Source organism: Podarcis vaucheri, assembly GCF_965113315.1.
Source record: "Podarcis vaucheri genome assembly, chromosome: 3".
Classification (NCBI taxonomy): Eukaryota; Metazoa; Chordata; class Lepidosauria; order Squamata; family Lacertidae; genus Podarcis; species Podarcis vaucheri.
Window position 1 is genome coordinate 75187803 of NC_138761.1, and position 17681 is coordinate 75205483.

The 17681-nt window shown below is 40.3% G+C and overlaps 1 protein-coding gene and 1 long non-coding RNA gene across 4 annotated transcripts in view; one reads left to right on the forward strand and one right to left on the reverse strand.

The window, feature by feature from the left end:
* The window catches only part of PDSS2 (decaprenyl diphosphate synthase subunit 2), a 71743-nt gene extending 63804 nt beyond the window's left edge, over positions 1–7939 (forward strand). For both annotated transcript variants that reach the window (XM_082216676.1, XM_082216675.1), the window contains one exon: positions 6909–7939. In XM_082216676.1, coding sequence (XP_082072802.1) covers positions 6909–7067 — 159 coding nt within the window. In that variant the 3' untranslated portion in view covers positions 7068–7939. The remainder of the gene's footprint in view (positions 1–6908) is intronic.
* LOC309528996 lies at positions 3–17602 on the reverse strand. Of its 2 annotated transcripts, none has more exons than XR_014218010.1 (7): positions 17517–17602; positions 15807–16613; positions 15497–15578; positions 10905–13888; positions 8516–8610; positions 4167–4210; positions 3–1014 (listed from the first exon to the last, which is right to left on the reverse strand). It is a non-coding gene; the product is annotated as an uncharacterized lncRNA (long non-coding RNA). The 2 variants fall into 2 exon arrangements; XR_014218011.1 differs by having other exon boundaries at positions 4167–5662.
* Between the last annotated feature and the right edge of the window lie 79 nt (positions 17603–17681).

Sequence of the window (17681 nt, forward strand, 5' to 3'; positions counted from 1 at the left end):
TAAATGCTTAAAACCCATGCCTTATTTTTAGAAGTTCCATCTCTCTCTCTCTCTCTCTCTCTCTCTCTCTCTCTCAAATGGCTTTAGTCAAGTCTGTGCATGCGTATGTAGTGTTTAGTTGGCCCAGTAACATCTTATGCATGATGGAGTAGATCTCATCATTTCCTTTATTTGTTAATTATTTTCATCCTGCTTTTCAACCAAAAAAATGGTCTTGCATAGTAGCCCACTGCAATGAAGATACAATAAATGCTGGTATATACATACAAAGGGACACGGGTGGCGCTGTGGGTTAAACCACAGAGCCTGGGACTTGCCGATCAGAAGGTCGGTGGTTCAAATCCCCGCGACAGGGTGAGCTCCCGTTGCTCGGTCCCTGCTCCTGCCAACCTAGCAGTTCGAAAGCATGTCAAAGTGCAAGTAGATAAATAGTTACCACTCCGGCAGGAAGGTAAACGGTGTTTCCGTGCGCTGCTCTGGTTCGCCAGAAGCAGCTTAGTCATGCTGGCCACATGACCCTGAGCTGTACGCCGGCTCCCTCGGCCAGTAAAGCGAGATGAGCGCCGCAACCCCAGAGTCTGTCACGACTGGACCTAATGGTCAGGGGTTCCTTAACCTTTACCTTTTTATATGCATACAAAATATGATGCCAGTGTTGCCAATATGTCCTTGTATTCTAAAATAGTACCCCCACCCCAGTATTCCATTATTTCAAAATGCCCATTTCAGCTACTACAGTCATTTGCTCACAAGTAGTTAATCAGTCTGTTTATACGCCAGTCCTGTATTCTGGAGTATGGCTATCACATGCAGAAAAATTATTGATCCAGTATGATGATTATAGATGACTTGTTCCAGAGAGGGGGAAAAGTCATTTCCCTCAGTACTCAGTGACTAAAGAAGCATTAGAAGAGGACCATTGGGGTTAGATGCATGTGAATTTGGATCAGTGCTAGAAATTCCTCCTTTGAAGAAGAGAATGTCCACCGCAGCTGCTCCTGTTGATCCTTTCTCCTGATAAGACATCAGAAGGGACAGCACAGCTGGATATAGTCATATTTAAGGAAACGGCTAATAATTCTTGTGTGCATGCTTGTGTGACATTTGCTAAGAGTCCTAACTAGAGTCCAGATCTCTCAAACTCTGCCATATATCTCTCCTTCCCTCATTTAAAATTTTGCACTGTAGTTAGCACATTCCTCACACCACAATGTAGCCCTCCCACTCAAAAAAGGCCTCCTAATAACAACAAAAATCACCACTGTATGCCTGGGGTGTATGTCACAAATGTCTATTTTGTATTGGCAAGGCATTGTTTGGGCACTAGAATAGCAGTCAATCTCTCTGTTTTGACTTGCTTGGAAAAGGCAAGGCAAGATTATTCTTCATAGAGCACTGCAACCGAGTTTTGTGTGTCTTGACTGGTTTCATGCTGCTAATCTCATACATGATGCTATAATTTATTGTAAAGCTAAAAACGAGTTCCTTGCATAATTCAAATCAGGGAAGCATTTGTGCAGGTGACTACTGAAGGCAGATATTTTGATAATAACAAACATCAATAGCCTTTTTGATATCTAAAAAGCCTATTCCAAAACTATTCTTTTGAGGAGTCAGATCTTTATATTCCATAATATAGTTATCTGCATTTGAGCTGCCAGATGATAAACACTATAACTGGTGCAGCCAATGTAGCAGATGGCTTATCTAAGCACCCTCCTGAAAGGCCTTTTGGATATCACAGCATTATGTACATCAGTATAACCCTTTGTATATGGAACAATGTTTTTTAAAAAATAAATTTATTGCTATGAGAGTTTTATATGAAGAGATTAATATACTTTTCCGATTGGCAGTCATATATTTTTAACAAAAAAACCAGTCTTACTGAAACTTCCTTCTTTAGCATTTAAATTTTCTAGTTTCGCATCTTGTGAGCAATGTGAAGATAGTGGGTATAATTTGCTCAGGAAGTTATAAACTTTGCATTATAATACAAAAGTTAGGTTGCTTGAAGACATATCAGGTTAGAATATCAGTGCAGTTCTATGTGTTGCCATGAAGAACTGCATCATAGTATATCCAAAAAAGATAGATAAAATATAGCATTATATAGCATTAAATTAATGACTGTCCAGCTGCCATTTAAAAAGAGGAAAGTTGAATGTGTAGAGCCGCAAACACCAATCTGATCTATAGCAACTAATTATGAAACATTCCAACAGTAATGGGGGAAAGTAAACCTCTTAGCTACAAAATATATTGGCTCTATCTCAAGGTAACATTTTGGTAGTCTAAATATCAGCACTTAGCAAAGTAGACAGTTCCTCACAGGAGAAAACAAATTTAGAAAATCCAGTACATAACATGGCAAACACTTAATGCATTAGTTAGTTCCTTGACCACAAATCAATTTAAGTTTTCTTCTTTTCTTTTTTTAGCAAGTTGGCGCTGTGGGCTAAAGCCTCAGCGCCTAGGGCTTGCCGATCGAAAGGTCGGCGGTTCGAATCCCCGCGGCGGGGTGCGCTCCCGCTGCTCGGTCCCAGCGCCTGCCCACCTAGCAGTTCGAAAGCACCCCCGGGGGCAAGTAGATAAATAGGTACCGCTTACCAGCGGGAAGGTAAACGGCGTTCCGTGTGCGGCTCTGGCTCGCCAGAGCAGCGTTGTCACGCTGGCCACGTGACCCGGAAGTGTCTCCGGACAGCGCTGGCCCTCGGCCTATAGATGTGAGATGGGCGCACAAACCCCAGAGTCTGTCAAGACTGGCCCGTTCGGGCAGGGGTACCTTTACCTTTACCAGGTTAAATATAGGGTGCCTTGTAAGAAAAGGACAGCCAGTTTTATGTATAGAAAGTGAAAAGCACAGGTTGTGAGTGAGACAGGGAATTCCCAGTAGGAGCAGGGAGACTTACTGGGATGCTTGGGCTGTGGGGTTTTTGTATGGAGTGTGAAGTGGCTGCATGGGAAGCTGTGGATGGCTGGAATGCAGTGAGTGCATTTGATAGATTGTTCCTGTGTGGAGTTTGCTTTGCTGAGTTTCATAGGTGCCAAGGCTGGAATATATTTGCCCTGGTGATTCAGGTATAGTAATGGGGAAATGCTTTGGAGCGCTAAATGAAATAGTGCTGATGAGTGAAATTTGTGGTGGGGCGGGGAGGAATAGATTTGCAAAGGAAAGGAGAACTAGCTGTTCGTCTTTGCTGTCCTTTTCACAATTTGGGTAAATACTACAGGAGCCCCGGCTTGAAGTATCCTCTGTGGTGGAACCTAAAGAGAATCAGAAGGCCTTCCTCAGCAGTGCTCTGAAATTCTCTTCAAAACCTCCTAAACACTTTGATAGGAATCACTGCCCCCACCTGACAAGTTTGAAAAAAATGACATTCAGAAATGGAAAAGATATTCTATGCAGCAAATAAGGGAACTCCCAGAATAGTTATTGACCATGCAGAGTTGCAGAAAGGCTACTTGAAATGAGGAATTGGGCCTCAGAGCAGGGGTGAGGGATCTCTTTTTCTGTGAGGGTTGCATTTCCTTGTGGGTCATCTGTGTGGGGCAAACACTAGTGAGCAATATGAGCTTGTGGTGGGTGGGGCCAATGCAAGCACTACATGGAACCCCTCTTTGCTCTCTCTGGCAAACCATTTTCTCACTTTCCTCTTTAGGCAAGCATCTTGAGGAGTTTGATTTTAGTCATGACTTAGTGGACAGCTGTCATTACACTTTTATGCTGCTATCTTAGTCTAGTTGATTTTAGTTTTTTATTGTATTCCACTGCCTTATGTCAGCAATCTTGGGTTATTTAAAAATGAGGCAGGATATAAATAAATAGATAAAAGTACAACGTATCTCAGTTCAAGGACATTTAGAGAGAGCCATTACGGAACAGAATATCTCAAGTTTCTAAGGAACATTGAGTTACAAGATCTGTAGCTGGCCCTTAGCTTCCCTTCTGAATATGACAATTTCTAAAGGATTCATCTGTGATGATTGCCTACCACCTCTTTAAAAGCAATCTCTCTAACCTGTCCACCATTTGAGAGAATAATTTATGTCCTTTTACCTTCAGCAAAACATCCGCAGCTTGCTGCACAATTGGAGCACCTGCTAATATCAGAAATGTGCACAAAAACAAACACACATTTGCAGTATTAAGTTTCTGTTCTTACCTTGCTCCACTTACTTTGTTCCATCCAGTATAGTGCGGTTGGCTCTAAAAGAAATGCTTAATTAATGTTGCACTGTACATGCATATCATAAAAACCTATTTTCCCCTGAAGTATACTGCTAAGTAATGTGGGAAATAATTTTTTTATGAATGGGGACATGAGCACTAAAGTACCATGCCTTGCTAAGAATTGAGTTCATCTTCAAATATACATAATTAATTCACTTAAGTTACATGTTTAGATAAGAACAACCATTCATTATATATAAGTGTAATTGCCTACATAAAATAGATGGATCTTGCAGCCAGCTTCTAGTTCTCAAGTTACTTTCATGTCATTTAGAGTATTTTTTTTTACTAAAGTATATTACTTAAATATTGCAGGAAATTTTTCTTTCCTGCCTTTTAATTTTATATATACACTTCAACAGGAATGTGTGTTTAATGTTTCTAAGAGCTTCCATATGTAATCATATAATTATCAGTTATGGTTTCATAGACCCAGTTCACACATAATGCTAAGCCAAACCATGACTAAGTATGAACAAGCAAATGTATGGATTCTCAGAGTGAATATTACAGCTGCTCCCCTGGTCCTTCTGTTGCTGTGCTACCCAAGACTAAACCATGGTTTGACTTAAAGTTATGTCTGAACTAGGTCTTGTGTTATTTGTCTTGCTGCAGGCAAAGCACAAGCTATAGTCAGTGTTTCTTCTTTGCTTTATTGCTCATTCTTTGTCTGGGGAAGAAAAAGCACACGCCTGGCTTCAGACATAATACTGAGCCAAACCATGGCTTACTTTCCAAGCAGCTCAGCAGTAGAAGGACTAGGGAAGGAGCACAACAGCCAAAATCTTTGCTTAGGAAACCCACACTTCTGCTTGCACATTGTAAGTCATTGTTTGGCTTAGCAATATGCGCAAAATTGGGCATTTCCCATGGGGTTCATTTAAAGCTGGAGGAGTTAAGTAGCAGGGAGCCCTGGCAGGATAATTGAGTCATCTTCTTCTAACCTGTCCCAGTAGTCACTTCAGGGTAACTAGTGTGCAAACAAACTTAGAAGCATTGCCTGTTTTGCAAAAGCTTCAGTAGATAAGGGACACATGGCCTCACTAACAGAGCTGAGAGGCATTCTCCATTTGCGCATTTTCTGTACATTTAATACCTAGTACACAGGGCATAAATATGTTACTTCAGGCATAGGCAAACTCCGGCCCTCCAGATGTTTGGGACTACAATTCCCATCATCCCTAGCTAACAGGACCAGTGGTCAGGGATGATGGGAATTGTAGCCCCAAACATCTGGAGGGCCGGAGTTTTCCTGTGCCTGTGTTACTTGATACTCTGATAACTCCTGATGCACAGCAGTACACCCCTGTATTGTAGACTACTGAGCTAGGACTGGGTGGGAGACGCAGGCTTGAATACCTACTAAGCCATGAAGTTCGCTGAGCGACGTTGGGCCATTATTGTCTTTCAGCCTGACTCATTTAACTGCTGTGAGAATAAAATAGGGGAGTGGAACCATGTGTGCCACTTTGAGCTCTTTGGAGAAAGACATGATATAAAACATAATAAATAAATATCCCCTCCATTGTATCTTGACAGGTTAGGGAAGCAACCCATCACATCAGTGCAAGATGATGGTGCACTTCTCCATTAGTGAGGCAGAGGGTTCATACAGGGCATGATTCAGATGAAATTAAGCATTTTATATTCATTTATTTCAACAATAAAGTTAAGCACATTCTTAACACTTTCCAGTTGAATCAGTGGGATTAAAATGTATCTAACTTTTGGCCTGGTCATACTTGTAAACAAATCCAGAAATACAGTGGTACCTCGGGTTACAGACGCTTCAGGCTACAGAGTCCGCTAACCCAGAAATAGTACCTCGGGTTAAGAACTTTGCTTCAGGATGAGAACAGAAATTGCACGGCGGCAGCAGGAGGCCCCATTAACTAAAGTGGTAGCTCAGGTTAAGAACAGTTTCAGGTTAAGAACGGACCTTCAGAACGAATTAAGTTCTTAACCCGAGGTACCACTGTAGATTGTTTTTTCCTTTTCTGTTATGCAGTGCTAGAGTGATGAAATTATGATTGTTGATAGCAAATGTTTTCTAATGCACACAGTGCCCACTGATCTAAATTAGACCAGCTAGAAGCCCATCTGAAAGAAGATTGCACAATAACAGGCTTTGGTGGGTGATCCCCATAGATAGGCTGAACTCTTCAGCCAGTTTGCCTCTTGGTACTCCAAAGGAAATGGGTTGTGGATTAATATTTTGAAATTATACTCCAGATTAAAATTACAATGTGTAAACAGAACAATATACACTGTGCTGTAGTCTGCACAACATGAAAGTAAATGCACATATTAATCTACTTGCTTGTGATGAAATTCAGTTAAAAATGCATATTAATGAATTTATTATAAGCACAAGTTTATTTGTTGGGCTTATTCCCATTAGGCAAGAATTGTACACATGACTAGTTGAGAGCCTTCTGCTGCAGTTACATTAGTCTTTGAAAGGTGCATCTTGAATTATCAATAAATGAAAAGCAATTAAATTGATTAGGGTTGTTTCATCGAATAGTGGATTCCATTTTTTTGTCAGTAATTTAACGAGACTGTCCTTTGAAGCTCAGGTCATGAAAATACAGAATCCATAATGTTTTCTTAGCATTCTGCATATAGTTATTTCTGTCAAAACTGATGATATTGTGCATGTGTTTTCTCACAGTTGCAAGATGCAATCAAGGCTGGCAAAGGTGTGACTTCAGCTATTGACCTATGTCGTTACCATGGAAACAGAGCACTGGAGGCTCTGGAGTGCTTCCCTCCCTCGGAGGCCAGATCTGCTTTAGAAAACATTGTTTATGCTGTGACAAGATTTTCATGATCTACAATTGGGAAAAGGAGCCACTTTTTGTTTGCGCTAATGAGCAGAACAGATAATAGTGGAGAGCGTCAAGATCTGCCATTGCTCCGCATCTAAATGTGTCAGTGGCTTTAAAAAATGTTTTTCTGTTCCACTCACCACATTCCCAAACTAACATATACCCTTCGGAACTGCTACAAACAAAATTAGGGAAAAAAGGTCAAACAGTTTTCACTTGTCATGCCAGAAGCACACTTGAGGCTGCACTGGTAGCAATAATTAATGAGACTCGCTTCTGTGACCTCAGCAAATGGACAGGAAATAAGTCCTTATTGATTGGACATAGCCAGGGATGGCGCCAGTGTGGTGGCCTGTGGTTTTCCTGCACTAGAGAAGACAGAGGGGGGCCCTGAAGCTGCAGGTGTCGGGAGAAATGCTTTCTAAATCTGCCAGAGAGAGGGCTGTTTAAAACCAGAATTAATGTACCAATTTATCAACATGAAGGGCAGCTCGATGAATTAGCAGGGGAAAGGAGGGAATCTTTTATCTGACTACATGCCGCTATGTCTCCTCACACTGTTTCGTTATGTATTTACATATAAAATTACCCTTTGCCTAATGCATTGTGTGTTTGAAAGAGTTGCTGAGAGCGCGCATCAGGTATGGTAAGAGCTTTGTAATATTTATGTCGTTCTGCAGAAAAGAATAATTTTGAATGTGCTGTTTGTATAGTCTTCAATTTGGTTCAGTGGGTGGGGTTTTAAACTTCCAGGGTAATTATTTGCCTTCTGTATAATATGCCACTTATTTCAGCAAACGCAGGTAACTACATTTTCCTTGATTTACTGAACATTTTGTTTTAATTCACACCAAATAAATGCTTCTTCATACAACTCTGTGTCAATTCTATGCCATAAAGGAGTAAAGGATCGTTCTTCTCCCTCCCCCTACCCCCTTCTGTACAGGATTTCATTCCCTGAATAGATGTATATTACATGAGAAGTTTTTTAACCTTACTGTGTCAGATGTTAAAGTCCAATTACAGAGAGAATACAAGGTATATCAGAAGCCTGCAATCTGACACTGTCTCTATTTTGTTCATAGGAGATGATTTTTGTGGTTTGCATGCTTGCAATCTGAGAACATCGTTGACAAGAAGGCTGAGTTTACATAAATGATCCAGATTGAGACTCAGCTACCTTTCTTCCTTCTGTGGTGTAATTACAGCCCAATCTGGAGACAGCTAGCACAGCAAACAGATTTCATTACATTGCTCTCTCCCTCTCAAACACTAAGTGGAGTTATTTCAGTTAACTTCTTCACACACACACACAAACTAAAGTGAAGTGTCGCAAACCTTCTATATAATGGGCCAGTATGTGATTCTCAGAGGACTTTAAAAAAGCTTAACATGATTTATGTATTTTGATACCTTAAATTTTAGCACTACAAAAACATTGCTGGCTTACTGTAATTCAGTTTTGTAATTAGATGAAAATGTAGATCAAACCAGTTGAATTCTCAAGCCATTATGTTCTTGATATACTCTTGAACAACATTCAGTCTGGAAAAAGAGGACATCCGGGGTTATAAATGTATTTTCCATGTCAAAGAGAATGTTGTTGAAACTATGTCAGAAACAGGGCTTCAAGTTGGCTTGTTTCAAATAACCCATACTTAGGGTGGGATTCACCTAACAAACCCTGTCAATGGAACCCCTGCGTAAGGGCTTCTACAATGGAACTTGCCCCCCTCTTCCACTCACACACCCAAAATTGGCTGGGGGGCAGGTCGGGAGAACCCCCAGAGCAGCCCATGGGAAGAAGGCAATTGTTCCCTCTGGCAAGCTGAAATGCATGCACAGATGGAACGTTTGTAATAGCAATGTTTAATTCCACCCTTAATGTTAACCACCATTTGGCAGTTCAGACGAAATGGCAAACTTGTCTCCTTCCAACCGCATGAGGAGGAGAAAAATGGAGAGGCAGCACTTAAGCCTAAAGCTCACCTATGCTCATTGGCATCATGCTAGACTATTGCTTAGGTTAGGGATGAGGGACCTCAAAGGCCAAGTTACAACACAACTCTAGAAAATGACCGAGTCCTGCTCTTGGCAACTAACATCACCAGTATTTATAATCTTATTAGTGAAAAAAATGAGCTGGAACCCAATATATGCAATAAACTATTTCTAAAGGGTACAGCTCAAGAACTCTTGGGACTGAGTGGTGCAGCCTTACTTATATAAGGGCTGAATTGTGGCATCTACCTGAGCATTTCTGGCAAGCGTCTTGATTTAGATATCATTTTAGCTTGCTTGACACTTTTAAAAAATAATCAGCAAATACATTTTTGAAGGCTAAACGTTTGTTCTGAATTTGGACCCCAAACCTCACATATGCAAGTACAATTGTATCTCATGGTGAGTTCTATGTAAACACAGTTGTCTAACAACTTCATTATGGATGAGGTGCATGATTTTCCACTAATGATTTCATTGCACCTATTTAATTGTTCCCCTTGATTCTGGTGCAACCAAATTCCACAACACACTCTTAAGCAATATATTTACTAGATGGGCAAAGGATGCTTCATCCTAGCAAGCAAACATTTTACATCAACTAGTGGCTTATTAAACATGTCTACAAAATGATAAGGCAGTTACAGGAGATATACCTGTTGGATTGTGCAGAGGTTTATGAGGGATTAAGCTCATGTGTGTGCATTAGCAGGATATTTCACTGAAGCACTGAACAAAAACATTGCCACCTGAACTGTGCAAGACTGCAGATACCAATATATTAAAATATACTGGGGGGGGGGGTGCTACAGCTTGTTACTATTGTTTTTTAGAAGAAGAAGAAGAGCTTGGATTTGATATCCCGCCTTTCACTCCCTTTAAGGAGTCTCAAAGCGGCTAACATTCTCCTTTCCCTTCCTCCCCCACAACAAACACTCTGTGAGGTGAGTGGGGCTGAGAGACTTCAGAGAAGTGTGACTGGCCCAAGGTCACCCAGCAGCTGCATGTGGAGGCGCGGAGACGCGAACCCGGTTCCCCAGATTACAAGACTACCGCTCTTAACCACTACACCACACTGGCTCTCACCTAAAGTTTAGGATTGCAGTTTAAGCCACTATAGTAAAATTGCATATGATATGTATTTTTACAAACTATTCCAGTCAAAGCTGTTTTGACTTCTGACAAAAATGATGTGACTTTAAATAACTGAAGACTATGAATAAGCCTTGACAAGAGGTGTACATATACAAAATATATTGCATTTTTTAATTTGGAGCTACCTGAGTTGGTAGTTCTTAGTACCTTTAAGTATGTTTTTTAACCTAACATTTCTCAATATAAAGTATGACAGTAAAAAGTGAAAGGCTTGATCTTTTAGCAGTTGGTCCTATTAAGTGATTAGAAAAATATTCCAGTTCTTTGGTAGGTAATCATAGGATTTTTAGAAGTTCTTTTCTGTTACATTAAAGGCACAGAAATCACACACAAACACACCCAATTCACCACTTGAACTCAAGATAGCCTCTTTCAAGAAACATGTTCAGGTGGTTCTGTCAGGATTGCTGAGTGACTTTACACAAACCACTCAATCTCCTGGTCTGTACTTTTCAATCCGTAATATTAAGATAAATTATATGTAGAGATATAGAGAAAACCTGATTTATTAATGCAGAATGTTTTGTGAGCTACAGAGGTAACAAAAATGCAGTTTTTTACTGCTTGTATATAAAATATACATTCTTGGTTACCACAAGTAAGTGCTGTTTTTTTAGAATCAGAAGTGTTGCAGCTCACCATGAAAGCCTCCCTCGTTCTCTTAGAATGGCAATGACACCTACCTGAAAAGTGCCGGAACTGAGTTCCGGTGAGTTCCTGCTGAAGAAAAGCCCTGGTTACCACTGCAAAGCAACTTTCTCCAATCTAAGAATGTGTTGGTGAGTGAGAACAACTGCTACAAACCTTCAAACTATTTATTTCAGCATTTGTAATATGTCAGTGTTTTCAACTTCTGTGAGAGCTTGTTTCCCTCACAGACAGACATAACTTCTACCATCTTATCTTATATAGGGCACTGTAGACTTCACATCCTCTGTTACCACTGATAAATGGAGAGGATCCTGGTGTCTTATTGCACAGAGAAGAGTAGATAGGCACAAGGACTTTATGACTCCAGTAGTAACACATCACATGTATGAAGATTTTTTGCTGATCCTCAAGGATATCAACAATGTACAGTACCTCTACAGCAGAAAGAAAGATTACACAGGTAGTCCAAAAATCTTTCATTACTAAAAAAAATCTGCAGACATTTTATTCTACTGAAAATCTCCACGTATTGTCCATAACATCTTCCTCAATTCATTTTTTTTCCCCTGTAGGTGTGTTTGTATAGTAGTTGACTTTGTGGTCAAACTTAGCACAGATAATGAAGCATAAAAATACCTGCCATCTAAATGAAAAAGCAAGTGTTACAAACCAGCCAAATTAGACCCACCTCCTTCAGTTTTTTGAAAAGTTAGTATTGCTCCTAGCATACCCATGTTTTATAGTACCTTTTCCCTTCAAATTATCTTAAGTTCTTGCTCAACTACTGTCTAAAATCACTGTAACCCTTTTCATTAGTCAGAAGAGTACTTTGGCTCCCCCATGTGTAAGAGATTCTTACACTTCTATGAAGCTCTGAATCCTCCATTTAATAATGGATTGAATCAGTGTTTTTAAAAAATGCCTGTGATGGAAGAAAGTTGATTCCTCTCATCCCTAAAATAAAATGAATGCATGTTTTAAACTTCTAATATTTTCTTTTAAATCACAATGTATAAAAGTTCAGTGACAAATGGTGAAAACACATTATTATTTAAAGTGTGCATGATAGAATTGTTGGCCTTTGATTAAATATTCTGTGAACACCTTTCAACTTTCTTTTAAAAAGTTTTTCTTAATACAGTTTAGGGCAGCCTTTACCAACCTGCTGCTCTCCGGGTGCTTTAAACTTACAGCAGTGTGCAGGCGTCCTGATGGGAGTTGCAACCCAAAACATTGGGAGGACATCAGGTTAGTGAAGGTAAATTTAGAGGCTCTATTGTTTTTCAAATGAATATTGTATTTCCTAACAACCTTTTGGCAACAATATTATTAAAAACATAATGGTGTTAAGAAAACATTTTTTGCAGTGCAGTATTAACTTGATGATAGGAAAGTTATTTGCCTAACCAAAAATGTGGAATAGAAAAATGTAAGTCACACTCAAAGATGCTAAAGTAATCCTTTACATCCTTAATACAGAAAAACCAGTGCTCTCCTTGCTTATTTGCTAGTCACCCGAGAGTTCCCTATCATTTGCCTAGCACTTTCATTTATGTACACCCAAACTGAGCTTAGGCCAAGAGAGATGTTAATGCTGCCTCATTACTCCCCCAAAGCTACTACTGGCTTGTCAGTTGTATTTGCTACCAGCTAACTATTGGTTTTTTAAAAAACAAGGTCATGTTATAGGTCATGTGTTTACCGCTTTTATAGGGAATTTTGTAGGGTGTATCTAGAAAATGTATTAGTGGTTCCTCAGTGGACACACCTTTCTGAATTCCACCCACTTTTTAGTGATACTGCACTACTAAGCATGTCTGGAGGAGAACACTGAATGCACCCTAAAACATGCCCATAGTTCCTGCAGTAGCACAAGACCTGGCAACTGATCAATGAGTGTCCGTGTGCAGTAGAAAAGAACACAGAATGTTAATGCAATAAATGCACAAAGATTTCATGGCAAATATGTAGGACAGTCCTTGGAAGGCAAGTAGACAAGAAGAGATTCTCTCTGGGCAGAAAGCTTGAAAACTACTGGTTTACTTAATGGAACCTTTCTAAACACAGGATTCTCTTTTAACTTAAATTTGCAATATTGGGCTTACTGAATTACCTTTTTTATACAAGTTGTTTTCTCTCTCTCTCTCTCTCTCTCTCTCTCTCTCTGAGGAGCACATCTTTTTTAAAACAATATATTTGTATGTTTGTAATCCTTCTGTTGTGACCACTTAAAGTTTGTGGCCCAGTAGCTGCTTCTGACCCACCAAGCGGAAGCCAGCACAAGTTGGGACTTTTTGTCTCTCCTCTAGTGCACTCCCCAAATCTGCTCTGGAGGGTCTGGGGAACCCCCAGAACAGCATTGGGGGGGAGATTGTTCAGGAAAGCAGAAATGCTTGTGCTGACAGAACAGACTCCTTCGCACTACAATTAAAACCCCAATAAACTGAATGACCTCTACTTTTCACCTAGCTCCAGGATTCCGTTGTTTTTTATTTTGAGAAACAGAGAAAATTACTTGTGAGAGTTTCTGTACAGCTCTCCCTTTACAAAATGAATGCAAAATCAACTATGATTTCAGTGAAAAATCTCCCAACTTCAACATGGTTTGAAAAACTCTTCATTCCTCGCTTTTGCTCATCAGAGACCATTTTCTCTCCCCACATACACACACATCTACATTCACTATTTATAACCTAGTTCAACAATGCTAGCATGCAGCAGTGGAAGGTGTGCATTTCATATGTAAATCAGCGGCAATAATTTTGTACAATTACTTCGTTGTTTGCATCATTATGATCAACAGCAGCATAACAAAGTGCTTGAAACAAAGGATGTTACCGAAATGTGGTTTTGTCTTGGCAAATCTACTCTCCACGTTTTAGCTAATAAAGCAGTTTATTCATAGATGACAGAAATATATAGGCTGTGTTCACCAGCGCTTTCAGAATACAGTTTAAACTTGTTGCATTAGCATCCCAATCTTAAATGTTTATTCCTGATGTTTCGGCATCTCTGCCTGAAATGATGGATTAACAAGTATATGATTATGTAAGATCAGCTGCCCAACCTGCACTTGCACATCAGGCATGAATAGATGAGAAACACAATAATCTTATATGAAGTAATTGTGAACTCAGTTATCTGTGAATACTTTAGTAGCCAAAACAACACCATCTACATGCAGTATCAGCAGGCTTACAGAAATACCAAGATATGCAGAAGCACCACATTTTTTAAAAAAAAATCAACAACCTTTAGGGAATTAAAAAGCAGGAATAGGAAATAGAATGGAGTGTCCTGGATAAGGGTCAGGCTAACTGGATCTCTGAACAGGCTACACCTGTAAGAACTAGAATAAAGGGGGCTGGATCAAATAAGAATATCCTGGTATGTGTAGGGAGATTTAAAGGATGTTGTATTTGGATTTGACAAACCAGTGGGGTTTTGTTTTTTTTCTTTTACTCCTGGAGACAAAGGTGAAGGGTAGAACTTGTTGGCCACAGCAGTGATTGGCAGAAAAGATTTAACATAATAGACTCCTGAATTACAGGAAATTTAGGAATCTGCCTGTTGGTGATGCAGGATTGCTGGGCTTCAGTTTTGGATTCTGCCCTGCAGAAAAAATACTGGTAGGGCTCAGCCCCACCTTGAACTAATGACTAGCCTCTTACGATAGAGGCAAATGAGGGTATGTGAAAGATGATCTGTTGTCACAGTACCAAATCACAATCATTCTGACATTTATGCACCAATATCCAGGCTATAGGGGACACGGGTGGTGCTGTGGGTTAAACCACAGAGCCTAGGACTTGCCAATCAGAAGGTCGTCAGTTCAAATCCCCGCAACAGGGTGAGCTCCCATTGCTTGGTCCCTGCTCCTGCCAACCTAGCAGTTCGAAAGCATGTCAGAGTGCAAGTAGATAAATAGGTACCGCTCCGGTGGAAAGGTAAACGGCGTTTCCGTGTGCTGCTCTGGTTCGCCAGAAGTGGCTTAGTCATGCTGGCCACATGACCCGGAAGCTGTACGCCAGCTCCCTCAGCCAATAAAGTGAGATGAGCGCCGCAACCCCAGAGTTGGCCACGACTGGACCTAATGGTCAGGAGTCCCTTTACCTTTATCCAGGCTATAAGCCTAGCAAGAATATGCTACTCAGTCCCACATTAAATGAAGGGGAAATGGAAATATAAGTATTAAGCTTATGAGGTAGTTTTTGCATGTATTTACTGCAATAAGATTATTAAATCTGTGCAGACTGCATTTTATTGATTGCATTGGTACCAGTCTCAGGCTTTCAAATTAAATAAACTGCTACTTCTAAAGGTCCTTGGGACCATTGCTTGTTCCAGATCATAAATCTTGCATTTCCCTCTGTGAATTTTAATTACAACTAGAAGAAAAGCAGACACCCCCCAATTAAGTGGGAGGTGTTTCTTAAAAGCATCAAATAGTAACCTCTGAATCAAAGGCATGAAAATGGAAACTGAAAACACTGCAAAGCACACCCAGATGTTTTTGTTTCGTATATGAACAAGTGTGCAAAACTTACTATGCATAGTCTATTTGAAATTGCAGTGCTTTTTATTCCTTTTTCAATCAGAATTGGTAGAGGAACGGTATACTCACATTCCAGGATGGGTAGCCGAGGCCTGCAGGGTCCCTTCTGGGCTTGGGTCCCCTAATGGGAACAGTGCCTGAGGCCAACACTCTAGAGTAAGAAATGAGGTGGAGTTCAAATTGGCAAATGTTTTCTCATTTCTGAAGCAGAGTCTGGTTTGCACACTTTTGCTTTTCTTTACTTTAAAAATGTGGTTTTGTTAACATAATGTAAAGCATTTCAGGTAAGCAAATAAGACTGCAGAACTAAGTGCCAAATCATTTAACTCTTTAATTACATATATGATTAACAGTGCAAAGGCAGGTGGGATTCCTTTACCTTGAATAGCTCTCATGTGGAAGGCAGCGTTCCTGCCGGTAGTTTGTTACATGGGGGTGAGAGAAACTGCAACAGCTATTGGAATTCTGCGAATAATTTCTGCCAATTGGGATATTATTATTTTAAGGCAAAATCAGATCAAGACTTACCCAAGTTTACATTGTGATCATAAAAGTGCTTGCCGTTCAATGTTTTCCAAACATATGCAAACCAGTTTGCCTGGTCATATTCAGCCAATTTGACTATTAAGCCATCATGCATATGAGAGATGTTAACAGATTTTTCTTCCGTATGTTAGTCCAAACTAATGTGAATGTGCCTAGGAATAACTTTCTGCACTTTTATCAAAACCCATGGATACACTAGTAGCAGAGTTTGCTCAAAGTATAGCACAGTTGCTTCTAAAACCATTTAAGTCACCTGATTCCTTTCCTGAGAAAGTTCAGGCACAAGGACCGGCCCTACATCTTCTATTGTGAAAACAGATACATTCAGTTTCACCGCAAATACATTCAGCTTCACCACAGTCTCCTTTCACTTATTCGCCAAACCTCTGGCTTCCTTGTACAAAGGTCCAAACAACCAGTGGGCTGGTCTGCTTCTAATGTATTTAAAAATAATAATTTTGTTGGTGTTTTTCTGTTTTTATTAATGTGCTCCTCAAATTCTCTTTTCCCCACCCCCACCCCTTATTGTCTGCTTGTATTAGTCAGAAATTGTGTTTCTTCTGTTTACTTTTGGATAATATTTCCATTTTCGAAAGGAAACCTTGGGTGATATTCAACGAAGTTACTTGGAATAGACCCCCTGAAATTAATGAACATCACTAAGTTCATTAATTTCAGTGAATCTTCTCTTAAGTTAAAATGCTCATGAAGCATGCCGGCATCCCCTTAGTCCTAAGCAGTACTATTCCTGATCTGTGGTCTACCTTTTAGCCAAGTTACTATTATTGTGATTTTGAACAGCCCCATAAGCAGATGTAGGGAAGCGTGACTGGTTAGGTCACAATAAAAAAATTCCTTCCTGTAGCACCTTAAAGACCAACTAAGTTAGTTCTTGGTATGAGCTTTCGTGTGCATGCACACTTCTTCAGATACTTCTTCAGGTATCTGAAGAAGTGTGCATGCACACGAAAGCTCATACCAAGAACTAACTTAGTTGGTCTTTAAGGTGCTACAGGAAGGAATTTTTTTATTTTGACTATGGCAGACCAACACGGCTACCTATCTGTAACTGGTTAGGTCACAGTGGACCTTGGGGGCGCTGCAACTATGATAAAGAATGGAAGTTGAGGTGCCGCTGAAATTTGAGACCCCAAAGACAGCCCCCAGGCATTCTAGAAAGAATTCATCTTCTCTGTCCCTCAACATGCATTTCTATAATCACTTTTGAGAACCTTTCAAAGTCAAAGGTGACTGCGATTGAGGGTTTTTTTTTGGGGGGGGGTTGTTGGTTTTTTTTTTGTTGTTGTTTTTTTGCAAGTTGTCTAGTTAAGTATGGGTTTTCCCCATCGGTTCAACATGTACATCTTGCGGCAGCGGCAGGTGCTGGGACTGTTAATTCCAGGTTCGCTGCCCCTGATTCGTTCCATTACCAACTAGAGGGCCATATATACTATATACGTTTATTATCTATATAAGTCGCCCAGAATGGTCCTGTATTAGACGACAAATAAATTGAACAATTAATTCAGATGCCTCTCGCTACCTTCGGTAGCGCCCGGCAAACCTCACGAGGGCAGTGTGGGTGTTTTATTAACCGTTGCTTTTTGTGGAGTGGCCGTTGGCGTGTAAACTAGCGGGCTGGAGGGCAAAGAGAAGGAGCGCGAGAGTGACCCGACTGCAACTAACGGCTCCTTCCACCAGGCACAGC